Source organism: Saccopteryx bilineata, chromosome 10, assembly GCF_036850765.1.
Source record: "Saccopteryx bilineata isolate mSacBil1 chromosome 10, mSacBil1_pri_phased_curated, whole genome shotgun sequence".
NCBI classification, from domain to species: Eukaryota; Metazoa; Chordata; class Mammalia; order Chiroptera; family Emballonuridae; genus Saccopteryx; species Saccopteryx bilineata.
In genome coordinates, this window is record NC_089499.1 from 19,999,919 (window position 1) to 20,022,114 (window position 22,196).

The window sequence follows — 22,196 nt, forward strand, 5'->3', positions numbered from 1 at the left end:
CATGGAAGTTTGCTTTTTGTCTTCTTATGAATTTCTGCAATTCCTCTTTCTTTGCTCTTCTCCCTCATTTGGAAATCCTACTCCCACCATTTTCTTTTATCATGCCCTATAATATGTATAAAAATGACCTAACGTGTCCATTTGCCATGTTAGGCCACCACCATAATGTTGGATTGTGGCAGTCATAAAAAGCACCCTCAGGGCCCTGGCCGGTTGGCTAAGTGGTAGAGCGTCGGCCTGTTGTGCAGGAGCCCGGGTTTGATTCCCGGCCAGGGCACATAGGAGAAGCGCCCATCTGCTTCTCCACCCCTCCCCCTCTCCTTCCTCTCTGTCTCTCTCTTCCCCTCCTGCAGCCAAGGCTCCATTGGAGCAAAGTTGGCCCGGGCGCTGAGGATGGCTCTGTGGCCTCTGCCTCAGGCGCTAGAATGACTCTGGTCACAACAGAGTGATGCCCTGGATGGGCAGAGCATCGCCCCCTGGTGGGCGTGCCGGGTGGATCCCGGTCGGGCACATGCGGGAGTCTGTCTGACTGCCTCCCCGTTTCCAACTTCAGAAAAATACAAAAAAAAAAAAAAAAGCACCCTCAGTATGGCCTTTTTATTTTTTATTTTTTGTCCTATATGGCTAATAAGGCTATGCCATCCTCGGGCCTCCATCAGAAGGTGGAAGAGAACCACTGAGGGACATTATGCAGGAGGCCTTTTCCTAACTGGTCCCTATTCTTCTCAGAGTCCCTCAGAATACCCCGGACGCTTACTTGAGCTGAGCAAGAAGAGGTGGCCACAGACACCTGCATGGAAGCCTGGACCCTAGTGGAGGTGGTTAGAGGGCAGGAAGCCCCTGCCAGCCAGGGGGGCACCCATGGTCCTTCCTGGCACAGAACCTCATTCACTGACCCCCAGGCAGTGCTGGGGGATCGAGCAGTTGGTGACTGGCACAAAGTGGGTTTTCAGCTCCAACCTTCGCCCCGTGGTTTTAGCCACCCAGAGGCTGCGGTGCTTGATCCACTTGGGCAAATGATGTCTCTTTTATCCCCATTTCTCTTCCATGTTGCTTCTTACAGTATTTTTATTTTAGAAAAATGCATATGATTAAAACTATAAAAACACTAAATAGACAGACATAGAAAAAAAGCAAATCTCTCTCAACTCCTAACTCCTTGTTTCACAAAAGGGGCTTAAGTTGGACAGTGGCATTAAAAGTGATTTAAATTTCTCCCTGCTTGTTTATGGATGAGCACTTCCATATATATCTATATCTATATCTATATCTATATCTATATCTATATCTATATATCTATATATCTATATATCTATAAATATGTATATAGACATATAGACATATATTTACAGCAGATGTTTTGCCCATAGTTCTGAGGTTTTGGTGAAACACTGTGGAAATGAATTACAACAAAAATGAATCCTATGTGGGTGTCATGGCAACACCAAGTCGCTATGAAAGTTACTAAACACCTACTCTCAGTTTCTGTCCTTATCCTATCACAAATTGGAAACAGCCTGTTTGAGGACCAGCCCCTTCCATAGAGCCCACTTCCACAGCATTGCTCTACATCAGGGGTCCCCAAACTTTTTACACAGGGGGCCAGTTCACTGACCCTCAGACCGCTGGAGGGCCGGACTATAAAAAAAAACTATGAACAAATCCCTATGCACACTGCACATATCTTATTTTAAAGTAAATAAAACCAAAATGAGAACAAATATAATATTTAAAATAACGAACAAGTAAATTTAAATCAACAAACTGACCGTATTTCAATGGGAGCTATGAGCCTGCTTTTGGCTAATGAGATGGTCAATGTGCTCCTCTCACTGACCACCAATGAAAGAGGTGCCCCTTCCAGAAGTGCGGCGGGGGCCGGATAAATGGCCTCAGGGGGCCACATGCGGCCCAGGGGTGCCCTAGTTTGAGGACCCCTGGTCTACATGTTTTGCAAGGAACAGGAGTTTCATCTCAGCAGAGAAAATGAACCCAAGTTAGTAAAGATATTTTAAGGGTTTCACATGAGTCAGACAGAGAATGGCAAAGAAGAGACTTCAGAGATGCAATCCAACACCTCATTTTACAGTTGAGAAAATCTAGGCCCAAGAGCGCCCTGGATTCCGGGAAGAGTCCTCAGATGGGCTGGCTGTCTCACTGTTGGGCTGATGCAACGGTGTTGCCTTTTTAGGAAGCTTTCGGGGCTTCCTGCTCCACCAAGCATTTCAGTGAGTTCTTTCTCCCCCAACCAGAATGAACCTATCTGGGAACATGCCTGTCACAAACGCAACAAATGAGTCCCTTGCTGCCTTGGCTGAGCGCTCCCCGCCATATGACCCTGAGACAGGGACCCTGCCAGCCCTTGTTGGATGTTATGGTTAGTCATTTCTAAACAAGCTATGCAACAAAAACAAAAACAAAAAAACAAAAACAAAAAACCACTGATGACAAAAGCCACCAGTCTCTTTACTGCTTTTATTTCTCAATATCACACCACTCCGGGGCTAGGGCAGTCAGTGGACGGGTGGTGGTGTGGGTAGGGAAAAGGAGACTGGCATTTTACACCGCAGGCGCCAGATCAGGGCATGTTCGGCAACAGAATAAATGTGGTATTTTCTGGAGTTCCTCTTGGTGCCTTTGATCAGACAATGCCCCGGCTCAGGGCTCCCTCCTGTGACAAACTGCGAGGGGAGCATGCTACAGGGTGAGTGGGATTAGTTCAGAGATGGTGATTCCCGGCTGACCTAGAATGGGAGCCACCCTTTAAAAAAAAAAAAAATCTGGAAATGCCTCTAAGAAAAAACAAAGCAAAGAGCTCAGAGAATTTAGCACTGAAACCATAGTGCTAACAATATGCATCGTAAGTTGGGATGCTATCAGGTCTATTTGCCCTGGCTCCATCATAAACTAGACATGAGGACCTGGAAAAGAGATGTCTACACTTTGTGCCTTAGTTCCCATAGCCACAAAATCAGAGAAGTCACAGTGTCCGCCGCCATCATCACTCAGTCGGGCAGGTCCCCTGACCCGTGGGGGACATGTTCCAAGGCCCCAGTGGATCCCTGAAACCTTGAGTACTGCCACCCCTCCCCTCAACGTGCGTGAGTATGTTTGTGCGTGCGTGTAAGATTCTTTTTATTTATTTGTATTTTTCCAAAGTTGGAAACGGGGAGGCAGTCAGACAGACTCCTGCATGCGCCCGACTGGGATCCACCTAGCATGCCCACCAGGGGGCGATGCTCTGCCCATCTGGGGCGTTGCTCTGTTGCAACCAGAGCCATTCTAGCGCCTGAGGCAGAGGCCACAGAGCCATCCTCAGCGCCCGGGCCAACTTTGCTCCAATGGAGCCTTGGCTGCTGGTGGGAAAGAGAGAGACAGAGAGGAAGGAGAGGGGGAGGGGTGGAGAAGCAGATGGGCGCTTCTCCTGTGTGCCCTGGCCGGGAATCGAACCCAGGATTCCTGCACGCCAACCAGCCAGGGCTAAGATTCATTTTTATTAAGTCAAAACCTTATACTTTTTCCCTTAAAAAAAGCAATTTACAGTTTTCTTCAGCATGTCTTAATTGGCAGCATCACAACTCTTGGGTGTTGGGGGCATTGTTACCTAAAACCAAGTTGACTTGAACACAAGCACTGAGACACCAAGACCATCAGGGGAACGTAAACGGCGTGTGGGAACGCTAGGAGGAGGAGTGACTCGCTTCCCCAGCAGGACAATGCAAGATTTCATCACGCCACTCAGAACACCGTGCGATTTTAAAATTTACGAATCATTTCTGGAATTTACCATTTAATACTTTTGAATGACCTCGGGCAACTGAAACTGCAGAAATTGAAACTACAGATAACGGGGACCACTGGAGACTGCTATAGGATGGCTGGCCATACAAACCCCTATATTTGTCCTTCTCATGCACGCAGGGGGGTGCTGGGAGTTCACCCTCCCACCCGGCCCTAAGAGCAGCCCTTAACCAAAGACGGATGGGAGTTGTAAGATAAACACCCAGCTTCCTCCAGAGCTGGGTGGTGTGATGCTGAGGTGTGCGTTTCAACGCTGTACCCGGGTCCTCAGCAAGGTCAAGCTCCAGTTGTCCACCGTGGAGACCTGCTTGACAACAGACCACTTATTGGCTTCCTTCCCTTTCGTGACTCACTTCCCAGTTGCCTTATTGGCATTTCCTGAGCTCTATTCCCAAATAAACTATATCCACTCAAATTCTCGTTCCAAGGTCTGCAATGCCCAACCCAAGACAGATGCCCATACGGTACAATGATGTTCTCAGCCCAAGCCCCCGTCTCCTCCCACCAATGGTTTCCCACACCAGGTGGATGAGGCTCAACACCTCAGGGTCTCCTGGAGCGCCTCAAACACCGTCTTTCCTAAGAACCACTTCATTTCACTGCTTGAGAGAGAGAACAACCTGTTCTTTTTCCCAACCCCTTCCCCCTCCCCTGCCTTTCCCCACAGTCTTGTCACGACAGAAGCCACCTGCCCCAACTCCCGGGTCCTTGCAGCTTCCTTTCATTTCTCTCAGAAGGCTCCTAAGGGAAACTCCGCTTGCGTCTCCCTCCCCGGTTCCTCAGCGCGCAGAGGCCAAGTCTCAGGGACAGCAGACATCCCTCTGAAAGTCAGCATCTGGCACCCAGCTGTTGCTTTGATTGGAGTTCCAACTTCACAGTGCAGCAGAGCTGTTGACAGTTTTCCCCGAAGCGGGGCCCCTGAGTTTTTATATCTGCCTTCCAAATGAGACTACCCTGAAGTCCAGGAAAATGCAGGGCTTCCATCCCAGTCCTTTTAGCCCTCAGGCCCTCTCTCTCTCCCCCCTCTCCCCCCACCTCCTTTCTCGTTGATGCATTTGCACTTTCTGCCCGCCTCGCAGGCCTGCGGCAAGCTGACCACACGCTCAGGAGCCATTCTGGAGGCTGTGCTTCCCCTCTTTGTTAACTGCTCGCTGGGCCAGCTGTTCTGTGTCAGCTTCTATTCAAAGGCCTGAATGGCTCGAGATCTGGAAGTCTGCAGGCTTATGGGCCAGTTTTGGCTGGGGGTGCCATGAATATTGTGCCTGCTGTGTTGGCCAACAGGGGGGCCTCAAGGGGCACCCCACCTTAGACTGCCTCCCAGACTTCCCACAAACACTTGCATGGACACCAAATACACTGAACGCCACGGACAGAGATTTCTTTGTAAAAGAGAACTGTTCTCCAGGTTTGTCATTCAAACCCTTGTTTTCATGGTTTTTCTCTGGCATTCTTTCAGATGATCAAAGTATCTGAAATAACACCCTCTGTCAGTATCTAGTCCCTAACTCTGCTTTATTTTTCTTTCTAAAATTCATCGCACCCACCCCCGATGTTCTGTATCTACTTGTTCCTTACTTGTCTGTCTAGAATATCAGCTCTTCATTAGACTCTCTGTCCCTTGAGGACAGAGACTGGTTTTATTCACTGCTCTATCCTTAGTATTCTGAATCATGCCTGCCATGTGATAGGTATTTCATAAAAAGTTATTGAGTGAATAAATGAATGATGAATGAATATATCTTCAGAGAAATTAAAGAATAAGGAAGTTATCTCAGACTTGAAGACATTGAGCCTGCAACAGCCTACGGACTTTAGTAGCCTTGGGATTCTATGAACAGAGATCCATCCACCTGGAGGACACAGGAAAGTCAATCAATGGAATCTTTCAGAAGTGGGGTCACTCTGGCCGGCTGGTTCAGTGGTAGAGTGTCAGCCTGGCATGTGGATGTTCCAAGTTTGATTCTCTGTCAGGGCACACAGGAGAAGCAACCATCTGTTTCTCCACCCCTCCCCCTGTCCTCTCTCTCTCAATTCTCCTGCAGCCATAGCTCAATTGGTTTGAGTGCATCGGCTGCAGGCACTGAGGATGGCTCTGTGAAGCCTCTATCTCCGGTGCTAAAAATAGCTCAGTTGCAAGCATGGCCCCAGATGGGCAGAGCATTGGCCCTAGATGGGGCTTGCTGGGCAGATCTTGGTCAGGGCACATGCGGGAGTCTGTCAATCTCCCCTCTTCTTGCTTGGAAAGGAAAGAAAGAAGTGGGGTCATCATTGAGTGTGCTCCATGTGTGACTGTCTGGTCAGGTACTTCAGAAAGGCTGTATGCTAAAGGCCCGGATGCACCAAGTAGTACTGACTGCCTTAATAAAAATAATGGTAATCGTACTTGACATTCATTAGATATGTACTCTATTATCACGTACTAGGAAGGTTAGGACCTATGGACTAGTCAGACAACAGGGCTTTGATTCTTGGCTCCACAACTTTCTCTATCTCTTGAAGCCTCTGTTTTCTCATCTGTATAATGGGGCCAAGAATAGTACGTACTTGAAACAGTCCTTACTAGATTATTTATTTATTTATTTATTTATTTTACAGAGACAGAGAGGGATAAATAGGGACAGAGAGACAGAAAGGGAGAGAGATGAGAAGCATCAATCATCAGTTTTTCATTGCAATGCCTTAGTTGTTCATTGATCTCTTTCTCATATGTGCCTTGACCGTGGGCCTTCAGCAGACCAAGTAACCCCTTGCTCAAGCCAGCGACCTCGGGTCCAAGCTGGTGAGCTTTTTTTGCTCAAACCAGATGAGCCCTCACTCAAGCTGGCGACCAGGGTGTCTCGAACCTGGGTCCTCCGCATCCTGGTCCAACGCTCTATCCACTGCGCTACCTCCTGGTCAGGCGTGTCCTCAGTAGATTAAATGAGCTGATCCATTAAGCTAGTGCTCATGTCACAGTAGCAATTATTACTTTGTGTTTTATTACATGACCAAACCTAGCTCCAGCAGAAAGCCTTTCCCTTTCGACCACTGTCTTAGATTATGACAGCCCATCTCTTGGGCTCCTAGGTGGAAATCTGTGCTAATGAAGTTGTACCAGCTGGCTTCCGAATGGCTCTGTTATCACCTGTTTGCATTTTCTCACCTGATAAGAGTGCACGTTCCCCAGCGGGCTGCTCTGTCTGTGCTGCTCTGCGCAGAGCAGAAGCCAGCCGGAAAAGGCTGCAGCTCAGGAGGACACCCCTGAGTCTTATCTTTCCTTCCAGAGCTGACCCGCGCCTCACTGCCTGACCCTACCACCACACGTTCGTCCCTTAGCCGGCATGGGCATTCTGTCCCTGGCGCAGCCTGCCTTACCTTCCTGCGGCACTAACCGCTACTGAACTGCGCTGGCCTGTTTAGGGGTCGATTTCCGGGTCCCAGTCCCAAGAACACAGCATGAGACAAAGGCTGGAGCTGAGACCTAACAGACAACTTCAGGATGACCAGGGTGCTGTGTGGAGAGGAACCCAGAGGGGCGAGCAAGTGCTGAGCTCCGCACCCCCACCCCCGTGAAAAGTTTGGGCTCAACCAGAAAAACACAATGGACTTGCTCAGAGGCCGGAAAACTGGGAGTTCACACTGCTGCCTCGACTGTCTCCTACTTCATTCAGTTAGATGTCCTCCCGTTCAGAATAAACTAGAGAGAATATTAGTGGCCCTGGGTTGTGAAATCAAATATCGATCTAGAATTCCTCACGCTAAAGTAAGCACAGTCCACATTTCCTTTTTTGAAATGAGACCGGCAATGAAAAAAACAAACAAACAGTAATTGCAGATGTTGTATTTCAAGCCACAGAAAAGAAGTTTAAGCTTAAGGAAAAGAAAGCCCATTTCATCCTGCCCCGTTCGGTTAGATCTTATAAATTAAAGCCTGGCACCAACTGGAGGGAATGATTATCGATTTTCTTTGTAAGGTAAGAACTGTGTCTGCATGTGTAACTTTTTAAGGAGGAGAAAAAAAATAAAAGTCTGATTCATCAGTAAATCACATGCTTCTTGAGAGCAAGACCCGGCTTTACACGTGTGTTTCTACAACAGCCAGAAGGGAACACATTCATCTTCAGGCTTTTATACACCTTCCAAGAGACTCTTGAAATGTAAAAGGAAAGTCTGAAATTAAGGTGAGGCTAAAAGAAATCTGTCTTTAAGGTGTTGAAGGCATACCAAGAAGATAAAAAAAAAAATTCTCTTCAAAGAAGTTTAAAAAAAAAAAAGGACTTAACTACGTGAGTTCACACATTTAATCAACTGAAGGACTTTCTGTTGGACCAAAATCACCCTAAATAAATAACTTTTGTTCTTCTTTTTTTTTTTTTTCCAGCCTGCGCAGAGATAGAAGAAACAGAACTGTGGGCTGAAGATCAAACAAAATGAGAACTGGGGTGGCCTCCTTCCGGTTCCCCAAAAGCCGTCTCTGTCTGTTCTTACCTTCAAGGTTGTGAAAGGTTTTCTGAAACCAGAGGAACAAATAAGTCCCTGTTCCTGCCTTGGGAACACGTGTTTACACTGTATCTGTTTTTAGACCTGGTAGACACTGGTGGACTCCGTTCTTCCCCATTAGTCTGAATTCCCCCATACTCAGCAAATATTAACAGGAAAGGGCTTCTGTCCTCAGTACCAGCGATGGCAGGGAGCTCAGAGTCTGCCCTAATCAGCTGCTGCCCTAACAGAGCGAAAGAGAGAGAGAGAGAGAGAGAGAGAGAGAGAGAGACCGTCTCCTGCTCATGTTTATAGAATAATGGGGTTGGAAAGAAAAGATGCCGAAATGTAGGTAAATTGATTCTGACAGTGACAACAGCATCATCTCTTGCACAGCTCCAATGGGTCTAAGAATTCATCTTGGAACTGTCAAAGCTTTCAAACAGAAAATGATTCTCAGCAGCTGAAACTTGGTTAAACAAATTTCACTGTGCAAGGAAAAACCCAGTTACTCTTGAAAGTGCTGTGGGGGGAAAAAAATCTCAGGCAGGAAACCAGAAAATAACAGCATCAGCCGGAGAGGAAGTGCCATCCCCAGGTTCCTGCCCAGGGTGATGGGGCAGCGAGGTTTTCAGGGGGAGGGTCTGAACCGGGACCCATCCTGGAAAATGGGCTGAGCTCATTCTAAACAGGAGGATAAAGACGCAGAGCCAGCAAACCCACCTAGGGCAACATGTTGAGTAGACTGGCCCAGTAACCAGAGCTATGCTAATCAAAGCAACAAATTAAATAATGGTAATATTGGATACCCGGAAACTAAAATAAAGATCCACAACTCCAGCCCTGGCCGGTTGGCTCAGCGGTAGAGTGTCGGCCTAGCGTGTGGAGGACCCGGGTTCGATTCCCGGCCAGGGCACACAGGAGAAGCGCCCATTTGCTTCTCCACCCCTCCGCTGCGCTTTCCTCTCTGTCTCTCTCTTCCCCTCCTGCAGCCAAGGCTCCACTGGAGCAAAGATGGCCCAGGCACTGGGGATGGCTCTGTGGCCTCTGCCTCAGGCGCTAGAGTGGCTCTGGTCGCAACATGGCGATGCCCAGGATGAGCAGAGCATCGCCCCCTGGTGGGCAGAGCGTCGCCCCATGGTGGGCGTGCCGGGTGGATCCCGGTCGGGCGCATGCGGGAGTCTGTCTGACTGTCTCTCCCTGTTTCCAGGTTCATAAAAATGAAGAAAAAAAAAAAAAAAGATCCACAACTCCATACGGATATAAATGCACAATTAAAGAAATGGGTAACGGGATGGTAAATGAAAGAATAGCTATTCCTCACAGAAGACCTACACTAAACAGAGGTAGAATAAGACAAATAGAGAATCACTGTTTTAGAAAAACATGACTGCAATAAACATTGCACGCAGGAACTACTCAAGGATCCTACAGTTAGCAGGTAGAAAGATGATAAGAAACAGGTCTGGAATTCTTACTAGGCATGTTGTTTAGTATCTTTACAAACGGGTCACAGTACCTTCCCAGAAGATATGTATTCATTACAAATGGAAAAAGAAAATAGTTACTTTACAGGGAAGAAACCTGGCAGGTACCACCTTCACCAAGCGATGGAACTAAAGAGGCCCCCGATATGAGACACTGAGGAGGGCATAGCTCATTTCTGTGCTATTCTTGCCCAAGATAAACAATCTCAATTTAATCATGAGAAAAATCAAAAACCAAGCGAGAGACCACCTACCTATAAAATAACTGGTCTGAGTTCTCTGAAAGTGCCAAGGTCATGAAAGACAAAGACAGACCACGTCCAGGCAGAAGTTGAAGGAGACTTGGAAACACGAATGTTAAACATAATGGGGGATCCTGGATTAGATTCTGTTCTAGAAAAGGACAGTCTTGGGGACTTGGAAATTTGAATAAGTTCTATTAGATTCACTAAGAATATTGTACCAATGTTAACTTCCCGTCTCTGCTATTTCTGCAACTATTTTGAAAGTCTCAAATTAATGACAAAACAAAGAGTTAAAAATAAAATTCAAGTCCTCTGGGTTTGACTTAGCAGTCAGCCAGGACTACGTTGAGATGCAGATATTTCCGAGGTGGGACCGCAGCCCCTGATGGAAACTACTGAGAAGAGAGCCGGGAAAGGATGAAGACCTGTAGACCTCAGCCACTCTCACATCTAGAGAGAGCGAAGGACAGTACTCTCTAAAACAGGGGTCCCCAAACTTTTTACACAGGGGGCCAGTTCACTGTCCCTCAGACCATTGGAGGGCCGGACTATTAAAAAAAACTATCAACAAATCCCTATGCACACTGCACATATCTTAAAGTAAAAAAACAAAACGGGAACAAATACAATATTTAAAATAAAGAACAAGTAAATTTAAATCAAGAAACTGACCAGTATTTCAATGGGAACTATGGGCCTGCTTTTGGCTAATGAGATGGTCAATGTGCTCCTTTCATTGACCACCAATGAAAGACGTGCCCCTTCCGGAAGTGCAGCGGGGGCCGGATAAATGGCCTCAGGGGCCGTATGTGGCCCGCGGGCCGTAGTTTGGGGACCCCTGCTCTAAAACAATGACACCCCCCATGCCCCTTAAGAATACTGCATTCCTCAGTAGCCTCTCTTTACTAGATTTTTCAAAACCTAAGCAAACCCATCAAACCATTTTGCTTGTTTTGCCCAACAAAAAAAGTTGGATCCATAAAAGTACATTTTGAGTCAAATCTATTTCCTGGATCATATAATTCTGAAAACCCTTAAAACACCAACAAACTAACTAAATAAAATCAGATACTTTTCTGAATAGTATCCATTTGATAACTAGAAATAATTCTTACATTATTAGTGTTCATCACTTGCCAGATATTTAAAATCTCTATGGAGAAGTATGTCAAGAGAGAAAAAAAATAACTATACTTTAAGAAAGGAAATAAAAAGCTTGATGCTCCAAGCATGGCTTTCAGTTTAAAGACCTAGGCTTTTTTAGCACAATTCCAAACCACCCTGGCATGGCTATGTACTACCAGATCTCAACCAGCTCTCATTGTGGGGCTAACTCTTTGGGGGTAACCCTGGAATCATGTTTGAAGCAAATAGCATGACATCACTTTGAAGGCACATGCACCACCATGGCGCCAGAAAGGGGGGGAGTCCATACATACCCCCCACTGCATTGCAGCGGGATGTCATCTCCCAGAGCACCAGAGCCATGGAGTAGACATCCGTCTGCTTGAAGGACTCGACATTCTCCAGATTCATCCTGGACTCGAGGACTTCCGGGGCCATGTATCGTGCGGTCCCCACCTGAGGCAGAAGCACACGGAGGCCCGTTATTGCGTTCCAATTGCATTTTTATTTTCAAAATCTAGCTGATGTTTGTCCCCTACGTGGGTAGATAAACTTTCAAAAGGCACAACACTGTTTTAAAATAATGAGACCTGCTTAGAATAGGTAGAGCTTATGTAATTAGTTTTAAAAATAGGTATTCTCTTCCTGAACACACCACCCTTGAAAGAATATAAACAAAGGATGCCAAAATAAGGAAATGCCAAATCCCAGCACTGCCTTGTCTAGCCCCGTGATATATGTCACCGTATTATACAATTAACATCCTGGCAGAAAACCTGCAAGACAACATCGGTGATACTTTAGATGTTGATTTTTGTTTGTGTAAATTAAGTATTTCTTCATTCCTGAAATTCCAAGATTTATGGTGGAAATAATAATAATTTCCATTAGTTTTGGTCACTGAAGGTCTGTCTTAATCTCCTCTTGTTTACCCCCTGGCACATTTCAGTGTGCCGAGAACATAGTTCATATTTTCATAAAAGTCTCTACTAAATTAGATTGTATGAAAATATTTCCAACAGCAAAAAGACTAAATCTGGATCTTTACGTAGTTTTATTTGGGTGATGATTGATAATATGAAAATATGGAGACATAAAGGGAAAAAAGGAGGGTCTTTCTACGAAAGGACTCACTTCACTGTTTGACAATGCAGCACATATAGCTCAACTAAGTGACAATGAAGTCCCACCTTCCCAAGGAGCTGAGGAAGCTCAAGGGAGCTGATATTTTTATCCCAAAGAATGTTTTTTTTCATTGGCATGCGTTAGAAGACATTTTTTTTTCTTATTCATAGGTCACTGCATGAGTCATTCTCCTGGCACATTCATCTGTTCATGTTTCCACATGTTTACCTCCAGAATGCCTGTGCAGCCCCAGACCCCGAGGGCTGACGGAGCAGGAACTAAAGCCTTCGGAAGCACGTTCCCCCACCTGGTTAGAGAAAACACTGGTGCTCCGGAGACTCCACTCTAATCCACAGCTAAGCTTCCGGCGTGTGGGAGAACAGGGGGCCCCCGTCCTTCGTTAAAGGTGTCTCGGTGATTTCTAGTCCCTTTCCAATAGCTCCTTAGCTACACAGGTTTCTATTTCACTCTGTGAGATGCTTCAAAAGTGGAGCTGTTCATTCATTCACTCGCCCCCCCCACCCCCGCTCACACAACACATACTCATTGGTCACTTCCACCGGTCAAGGCGTTGCGCTAGATGTGACCAAGTGGACGAGGATTTGGACTTCAAGGACACTACTGCCTTCTAGAAGAATGTGAAACAAAATAAAACTAGATAACCACTAACAGTACAGAGTAGAACGGGCTGAGTACAACCATAAGAGGAAACAAAAAAACACCAGAGATAAAGTGCTAACAGTGTTTGAAGCACAGAAAAATAATTTGCAAATGGAAGAGAAATGAGGATCGACCGAAGGAGAAAAATGTCTGTCCTGGGTCAGGAGGATTGAAAGAAACAGGAGGAGAAATGCCAGCTCACTACTAGCAAAGGTACCCTGTCAGGAGACAGCGGGACCCAGACAAGTATCAAGAGTGGAGGGCTTTATTAGGGATCAAGAGGTAGGCTGGGGCAGGGACAGGTGAGAGGAGTCCAGCTCTAACTTACCTGCCCACTGTTGGCCAAGTCGTCCACAGACAGGGTGGGGTCCAGACGCAGGGAAAGCCCAAAGTCACAGAGGCAGCAGGTCAGGTCGTTTTTCACGAGGATATTGGAGCTCTTGAGGTCCCTGTGCACGATGGGCATCTTGGGCCTGCCGCACAGGGTGTGGTCGCTGTGCAGGTGAGCGATGCCCCTGGCGAGGGAGCTGCCCAGCTTGCACAGGTCCTCCCAGCTGATGACGTGTCTCGTGAGGTACTCCTGCAGGTTGCCCTTGGCGTGGAAAGCAGTGATCAGCCAGTACTGCTTCCCCAGCTCCGTCTTCCGCTCCTCGGCCGTCAGGAACTGGAGGATGTTCTCGTGCTTCAGGTTGATATCCGAGAAGATGTCCTTCTCCATCTTCCAGGAGGCGTACTCCTCATAGGGGAAGATCTTGACTGCCACGGTCTCAAACTGCTCTGAAGTGTTCTGCTTCAGCTTGGCCTTATAGACCTCGGCAAAGCGACCTTTCCCCACCAGGGTGTCCAGCTCGATGGGCAGCAGCTCCGTGTTATGGTTGATATTATTGGCACACGTGGAGCTGATGTCAGAGCGGTCATCTTCCAGAATGATGGGAAGGTCGCTGAGGTCCATGAGCTTCTGCGGCTTGCTGGTCTCCCAGGATGGAGTCAGCTTCTGCTTCCGGTGTACCCGGTAGCAGTAGAAGGTGATGATGACAGCTATGGCGATGCCCAGTGGTGGCAGGAGGCTGACGCCTGTCACTTGGAATATGACTAGCAACAAGTCAGGGTTGTTGGTATAATATTCTAATGTGGAAACAAAACAAGAGACAGAAGGAGTTGGGAGTTGAACAGATTTGTACTGTGAGAAAGAGGGTGCACACCCAGGCGTCTAGATATTTCAACACCAGTATAGTTCTTATAAATAACATATTGTGAATGTTTATTCCGGGGATGGATGCTAGTGTGCCCCTGTCTCCCCTGCCTCTGGCCATTCGTTCAATGTCTCGTACTCTTTCTTCAAACTTCAGCTTAAATGCCACTGCCTAAAAGAAATCTAGGGAAACTTGGAAATTATTTTCTTGTATACAACCTCATAGCACCCTACATTTTTCCTGTGTAACAATTTAGCACAACTTAAGTCTAATATCTACGACTCTGTCTTTCCCTACTTTCCCCACCCCCAGCCGACTGACAACTTGATGCTGACAGGGACCTTGTCTGCCTTCCTCACGACTGTAAATGACACCTAGCACCCGTCAGGTCTCTGACAAGTGTTGAATACATGGAAAAGGCGTTTACTGAGTGTTGACTATATTCAAGGCATTGCAGGAGGCTTTGGTAATACAGAAAGAATGACAACTTCTGTTTCCAAAAACTTGCATATATAGTATTTGGTAAAAAACAAAGAGATGGCCACAGTGCTCCCATAATCTTTGCTCTTTTATAAACCCAACTCGTTCCGTTCTGATCAACATCCAGGCTATGTTCAAGCATCAGCTCTGGGCCTAGTGGTGGTAGAGCCTGTGGAAAGGGTCTCTTTGCAAGTTAGTTACCTTATACTGTATTCACCCAATATTCCTCTTTGCAGCGTGCATGTGATTTGTAGTTTCACAGAATAGAAATACTGAATAGCAACAAAGGTTAGAGAAGTTAAAGAAGGAAATGCAGGCTGTTTTCTGACTTGGACCATGGAAGCTGGCTCTGTGGATTGATGGAGGAGCCTTTGACATTACTTTTTAACTACAATGTCTTAATCCCAAACTCTGGTTCATGTGCTGGCTTTGGTAGAAGCTAGTTAAACAGTGTTCCTTGTGAACTGGTACAGAGGCTGTGGCAAACATTGTGGAGGGTCCTCAAAAAAATGAAGGATACAGCTACCATATGACCCAGCTATTCCTCTTCTGAGTATTTATCCAAAGATATGAAAACACTAGTTTGAATTAAACCCTCATGTTCATTGTAACGTTATTGACAATAGCCAAGATATGGAAACAACCTAAGTGTCCATCAGTGGTTGACTGGATAAAGAAAATGTGGCGCGCGCGCGCGCGCGCATACACACACACACACACACACACACACACACACGAAAAAAAAAGAATTATTGCCATTTGTGACAACATGGAAGGATCTAAAGGGTATTGTGCTAGTGAAATAAGTCAGATGGAAAAGGACAAAAACATATGATTTCACTCTTGGGATATAAAACAAAAAAGTAACAAGCAAAAAAAAAAAGGAAACTCATAGACACAGACATTAGAATAGGGGATAGGAGGGTAAAATGGGTAAGTCAATATATCGTGACACATGAAAACTAGACTTTTCGGTGGTAAGCACACAATACAGTGTAAAATATCAAATTATAATGTTGTACACCTGAAATTTATGCAGTGATATTAACCAGTGTTACCTTCCATAAAAAATAAATTTTATATAAAAAAAGAAGAAACTAGAAGTCCTTGGCACAGAAATCATATCTGGCTCAGAGAGCCTAAAATAGACTGCTCACAAAAATTAGGGGATATTGCAAAATGAATATGAAGCTGATAGAAAAGCATGTGATATGTTATTTGCTATTCAATCACAAGAATTGAGTTTGCATCTCATTTGCATAATCAAACAACTTTCTTTGGCTTGTCCTTTGCTTTTCTGATGTTCTTATTTAATAAAAAAAAAATCAAATGCTTTATCGCTTCATTCATTTTGAAATATCCACTAATTTTTGTAAGCAGTATATTTACTACCTGCCTTTTTACAGAGAAAGTTTGCTGATTACTCTTCTATAGGTATTATTTTAAAGTTTTAAAACAGCTCTTTTTATTTATTGATTTTAGAGAGAGTGAGGAAGGAGGGCAGAGAGAGAGAGAGAGAGAGGAAGAAAGAAAAAGATTGATTTGTTGTTGCCCTTAATTATGCATTCATTAGTTGGTTCTTGTATGCACCCTGACTAGGGGTTGAACCTGCAACCTTGGCACAGGGGAACAACACTAACCAATTGAACCAGGGCTATAAGTATTATTTTAATAACCTATAATACACTGGAAGAATTTGAAGAGACTTTATTTTGATCCATTGTGAATATTATTCTTTCACATATGAGAAATCAACACCATTAGAAAATTTTAAATATTAATTGTGTAATTACGAAGTTATGTTTCCAATTCATTAAAGAGTACAAAACATCCAAATGAACTGTTCCTTTATCACTCCTAAATGTATTTTATAATTCCTGGCCATATATGAAAAAGGGTCTTCCTTGCTATAAATTCTTTTCTTTCTTTTTTTTTCCAGACTAAGAGGAACATAAAAACAGAAATCCTTGAAATTTCTGTGGTCATTAATTGAAGAAGTCTCTAAAACAGCCCCACCTTCAATGTCAGAAACCACAGTCTGACTTTCCCCTTGAATTTCCTGTGTTTTCTTTTTGAAAATCTACATGTAAATATCTTGTCGGGAGGGAATTATTGAAAAACATCTGTCAATTCTGAAACATCAAAGAGGTTGTGAAAACCCTCACAATAGCAAAGAGGCAGAAAGGAAGCTTTGGGATGTGGCTTTATCTAAACAGGAGCCGCCCACACCTTCTGGCAGTATTAACCCTTAGGCATCTACTAAAGAAACCACCAGCTGTAGGTGTTAAGTACAAGCTAGCAGCTTTTTTATTCAGAGACCTGCAGGAAGTATTTCTTTTCGCCAGCCCCCAATTACACAGAAACTCATAAATCAAATTCTTAATATGAACTTGGCTGTATCCTATGAGTTTTTCTATAATATTTCTATTGAAGCAGAAAAACCCTATGAGGTATAAAAACTGCTGTTATTGTAAACCCCGTTTTATAGATAGGGCACCTAAAAAAAAAAAGGGTCAGGTGGTTTAAATAATTCTCCAAGATCGTAAACTTAAGCAATAGCAAAGCTGACATTTGAAAAGAGCTCTGATTGGTGAGACCCACCCCTCCTAACCCTTTGACACAATGCTCAAACTTCACATTGGTGAGAACCAATTTATGATGACTTCATATATAACCTCTCAATTTGACAAAGTGTTTTTTTCCATTGGGGGGGTGGATTAATCACATTATAGGCATCCATAAGGGGCACTGGCAGTTCTTGGATAATGCGTCTTAAGGGGCATATTCTGGGTGTGCAGGCTGTTTCCCTTGTTCTTAACTAAGAACCACAGTTGAGTGGTGTTCCAGCAAACATGTCTCTTTCCCTGAATGTGAAGAAAAAAAAATCTTACATAAGGAAGAACCCTGAAATTCCTTTCTCAGAGTCTATCCCAGGACTGAGATAGAATATGGGGGGGGGGGAGCAAGATATAATTGTTGAATTATTGGAACCTTCCATGAATTGTTTCTTAGATGCCTAGGTAACTGGTGCTCAAGACCTACCATCCACTTTACACTCCCCCTTGTTATGTAACACTGAGCTAGATAATAAATAGTTCCGGAGATAGGGAACCTACAGAAATAAAGGGAATTTCTCCAAGGTTGTAAAGAATGAGCCTCTACACGATAATAGCAGAAATTTAGCCAGTATCTCTGTGAATTTAAAATGGGCAAACTTTGCATCTTTTAATTTTCTCTAACCTTTAGCTAAAATGCAGTATTTCTTAGTATTAGTCGTACCTATAACTCTGTCACCAATAGAAACCATGGATATTTTCACGCCATATTATATTTATTGCAGATGTCTTGGCGTATCGTTTAAACTCATTAGTTAGTTCTTTTAAAGTTGTTAGATTTGATGCTAGATCTTGTTGTTTAAAGCATTACTATAAAAGCAGATATTACTATAGCATGAACTTATTTTTAAAATACTGAATAATTGTAGTTCGATGTTATTGATTTTCTCTGAATAGCTGTGTTTTATATATTCTGCATTGAAAAAGCGTCACTTTGAGAAGGGGTCTACAGGCTTCTCCAGACTTCCAAGAAGCCCGTGGCACACATGCAAAAAGCCAAGAGCTCTTGGCAGAGAAAGGCACTTGACTCTCATCTCTTTGCCAGGATTTCCTAGAGCGGAGTTTGAGATTCATCTGTTTCTCGGGGAAGTTAGTATGGGAGGAAGCTGGTGCCCTGTAGAGCCTCCTGGCATGTGTTGGGTTCCTTGTGGGCGACTGTAGTCTGTCACAGCTTTTGTCCACGTGTACAGGGAGCTCTGCAGTGGAAATCGTATGGGACACCCTCCTTTGAACTCTCTTAATAAGAAAGATAACCACCATAATGTGCTTTATTGAGCTAGGCACTGAGCAATTCAGTTTATAGGCATCCTATCACTTTAGAGAGAGAAGAGAGAGGGAAAGGGAAAAGAGAAAGGAAGAAAAAGGGGGAATTGAGATTTATGGTGATTCCACGAGGGCAAGCAGGGAGCCCGTTTCCCCCAGGCATGAGTGGGCCCTTCGTTCTATGTTACCCCGCTGTGTCCCTAGCAACAAACCCTGAGGTTCATTTAATAATTCTGAAAACTTCTAACGAAATATGCCCCACATGGAGAGGCCAGACTTAGTTGCAAATAAGAGCCATTTGCAAATGTCAGTCTTGATAAATAAATAATTTTAAAGACAAATGTCAAAGGTAAATGTTAGTGTGCCATAAAAAATACAAACTGGGCCTGATGTGTGGAAGTCCCAGGTTCGATTCCCGGCCAGAGCACACAGGGGAAGTGCCCATCTGCTTCTCCACCCCTCCCTCTCTCCTTCCTCTCTGTCTCTCTCTTCCCCTCCCGCAGCCAAGGCTCCCTTGGAGCAAAGTTGGCTCTGGTGCTGAGGATGGCTCCATGGCCTCTGCCTCAGGTGCTAGAATAGCTCCAGTTGCAATGGAGCAACGCCCCAGATGGGCAGAGCATCGCCCCCTGGTGGGCATGCCGGGTGGATCCCGGTCAGACATATACGGGAGTCTTGTCTTTCTGCCTCATGGCTTCTCACTTGAGAAAAGTAAAACAAAAAACAAAAAAAAACTGGCAAAGATCCTCAAGAGGAAATTCCATGGTATACATTCCTCTGGAGTAATTTAAAAGTAAACAAGTTGCCGAGTAACACACACGCACGTGCGCGCACAGAGGCACTGAAGGCAGGTTGCTTGTTTTACCCAAATCGAACACTGGTCGCTAAAAGGAGCTCAAAACCAAACCTCCACAGATTACTTTTTTTTTTTTTTTAAAAATCGCATAGTAAAAAAGATGCTAAATTAAGACCCACATAGTAAAAAAGCCCACGTGGGTCAATTGTCTGTGTTGATGAAAACCAGATCAACAGAGATAAATTTGAGAGATGGGCTCCTCCACTCAAATTTTTGTTTGGAGCAAAAATTTAGCAAGATGCTAATTTATCCGAGCCATAGAAAGGGATAGGGACGATCGTTTCCGCATACCTCGGTGCATGAGCACACTAACAAACACCACAAGACTGCAGAGATTCTTGTGAAGCTGGCAGTGACCCTCTAACCACAAAGATTTTCACAAGCCAACATGCTCATCTAAAGCAACAGGATATATATGCAACTGGCAGAGGTCCAAAGAAGGAAACTGTGCTGCTGAGAGATATGCTGGGGGGGGGAAGGGAGCATTTCCTGTCTCTAGCCATTATGTTAATTATAACATTGAAAAGTACAGCATTCATTTATTGAGCACCTACTAAATGCTATACACTGTGCTTTATATGGTTTATTTTGAATCCTGGTAGCAGCACTGATAGGTATGTGGTTTTATTCCCATTCCACAGAAATGCAAACAGGTGGGGTCAAAGCACAGAAGCCTGGCAGGGAAGTCAGTGGGTACATTTGGAAGGGTTCAGTTTCAATGACAAGGAATGCCTGTAGCAGCTCTCATGATATTAAGCCAACATAGGGTTCAACAAGCAAATTCAGGAAAAGGACAGGATCATGGAGCCAGAAGAGCTAGAAAGAAAGAGACAGTAAAGACAGTAGTTGCAACTGGGGAAACAGAAAACAAAGACCTAAGAGGAAGAATTAACAACACCCCGAGTTGGTGGTAAATGTTATGTAGACCTCTGTGAGACTGAGAACGGAAGAACCTCAGAGGGGACATAGTGGCAGGCCCAGCAAAGAGTAAAGGATATCAAAGTCCACAAACAGCATTTTGTTAATAAATGTGAAAACTTAAGACGATGATAAAAAATCCTAAAAATATGATATATATGTGTAACTTATCAAAACTGACCCAAGAAAAACCAGAAAACTTGAATAATCTTACAAATATGAAAGAAAATGATTACGTAAAAATCTTCAGCAAATCCTTCTTAATGTTTTTTATCTTTTATTGTAACCTTTTACTGTCAGAGTAGTTTCCCTGGTATGAACATAACTGAATACACATGTCAAAATCTGATTTTTGCAGATTTGTCAAGCCCCGCCCCCAAAGTCTTCTGACAATAAAAATACAGTAGAATCCTTAGAGGAATGGTTAGTCTAAATAATTAGTAAGAATAAAATTAAAATTACTATCTTGAAGAGATATATACACCCTGGTGTTCATTGAAGCAGTATATTCAATAGCTGAGACATGGAAACAACCTATGTGTCTATCGATTCTATTGTGTGTGTGTGTGTGTCTGTGTGATTGGATAGAATACATCCAATAATAAAAAAAAAACTCTACCATTTGGGACATGAATGGATCTTAAAGTATTGTGCTAAGTGAAATAAGTCAGACAAAGACATACTGTATGATATCACTATATGTGCAATCTTAACCCTTTGAGTAGTACGAATGTTCATGAACGTCCTCAAGCCTCCTAACCATCCAGAGCACGATTGATTTATTGTAAAAATGTGTAAGGCAACAGTAAAAAAAGGCAAATGTATGTTCTTCTTGTTTCCATAAATTGGTTATCAAACAAACATGATTTTAAGTTAATAAAACTGGAACTAATTTCATTTTTTGAAAAAAAAAGCTCACTCCTGGGGGTCAGCGAGCATGAAAAGAATTCACTACTCAAAGGGTTAAAAACAAAACAAAACAAACTCATAGAAATAGAAAACCGACTGGTAATCACCAGGAGGGGGGGGGAGGGGAGACGGGCAAAACAGATAAAGGGGATCAAAAGGTGCAAACTTCTAGTTATAAAATAAACCCGGGGGGTGTAACATACAGCATGCTGACTGCAGTTTATAAGACTATATTCATATTTGAAAGTTGCTAAGAGAGTAAATATTAAAGTGTGCATCCCAAGAAAATAGTATTTGTAACTAGGTACAGTGATGGCTATTAACCAGAGTGACTGTGGTGGTCATTTCACAACATCTCCATATATTGAATCAGTACGTTGTACACCTAAAACTAATATAAGGTTATATGTCAATTAAATCTCAAAAAAAAAAAAAAAAAAGAATCTGATAAAGCAGGATCCATCGGACAAATCCAGAATGTGCCTCTATAAAATAAATGACATGGCCTGTTGAAAAACGAGAAGCACAGGGAAGAGGCAGAACCACCGAAAGCCATGTGCGGTCCTTGGCTGGAGCCTCCATTTAAACAGCAGCAGCAGCCGCACAGCTCGGGGAGATCCGAGTGTGGACTGTAACACACGCAAGTGCGTGCCGCGTATGGAGGGAAATGCGGATGGGGGTAAATACTGAGGAAGAGAAGGGGCTGGCAGTGGTTCACTTTACTAGTTTTTCAACTCTGAAAGTTTAGTTGTTGTGTTTTGTGGGGGGGTTTTTGAAATAAAAAGAAAAATTAACCTAAAACATTGAAGCAGCAATGTTCTTCCAAAGGCCCAAATACAAGTCCCAGATGAAGTCAAGAGTGGCCTAACTTTCAAGGAATAGGTCGTTTCGATTTAACACAAAGCCTTTCAGAGAATAGAGAAAGGTGTGTCACGGCTCGATTTCCTTGTATGAGAAGAGTACAACCCAACCAGCCTGATGAGCATGAAGACAGAAAATTCCAGAACAACCCCACTTGTGCACAGTGATTGAATAAAATAACTCTCAATAAAATAGCCAGCTGA

At 44.1% G+C, this 22,196-nt stretch overlaps 1 protein-coding gene and 1 non-coding gene across 2 annotated transcripts in view; one reads left to right on the forward strand and one right to left on the reverse strand.

The window, feature by feature from the left end:
• Positions 1 to 22,196, reverse strand: part of TGFBR2 (transforming growth factor beta receptor 2) — a 96,106-nt gene that overhangs the window by 10,311 nt on the left and 63,599 nt on the right. Inside the window, exons 4-5 of the mRNA XM_066244366.1 lie at positions 13,230 to 14,026; positions 11,431 to 11,572 (exon numbers count right to left, since the gene is read on the reverse strand). Coding sequence (XP_066100463.1) covers positions 11,431 to 11,572; positions 13,230 to 14,026 — 939 coding nt within the window. The remainder of the gene's footprint in view (positions 1 to 11,430; positions 11,573 to 13,229; positions 14,027 to 22,196) is intronic.
• TRNAN-GUU (transfer RNA asparagine (anticodon GUU)) lies at positions 203 to 277 on the forward strand. The gene has a single exon. It is a non-coding gene; the product is annotated as a tRNA-Asn (tRNA).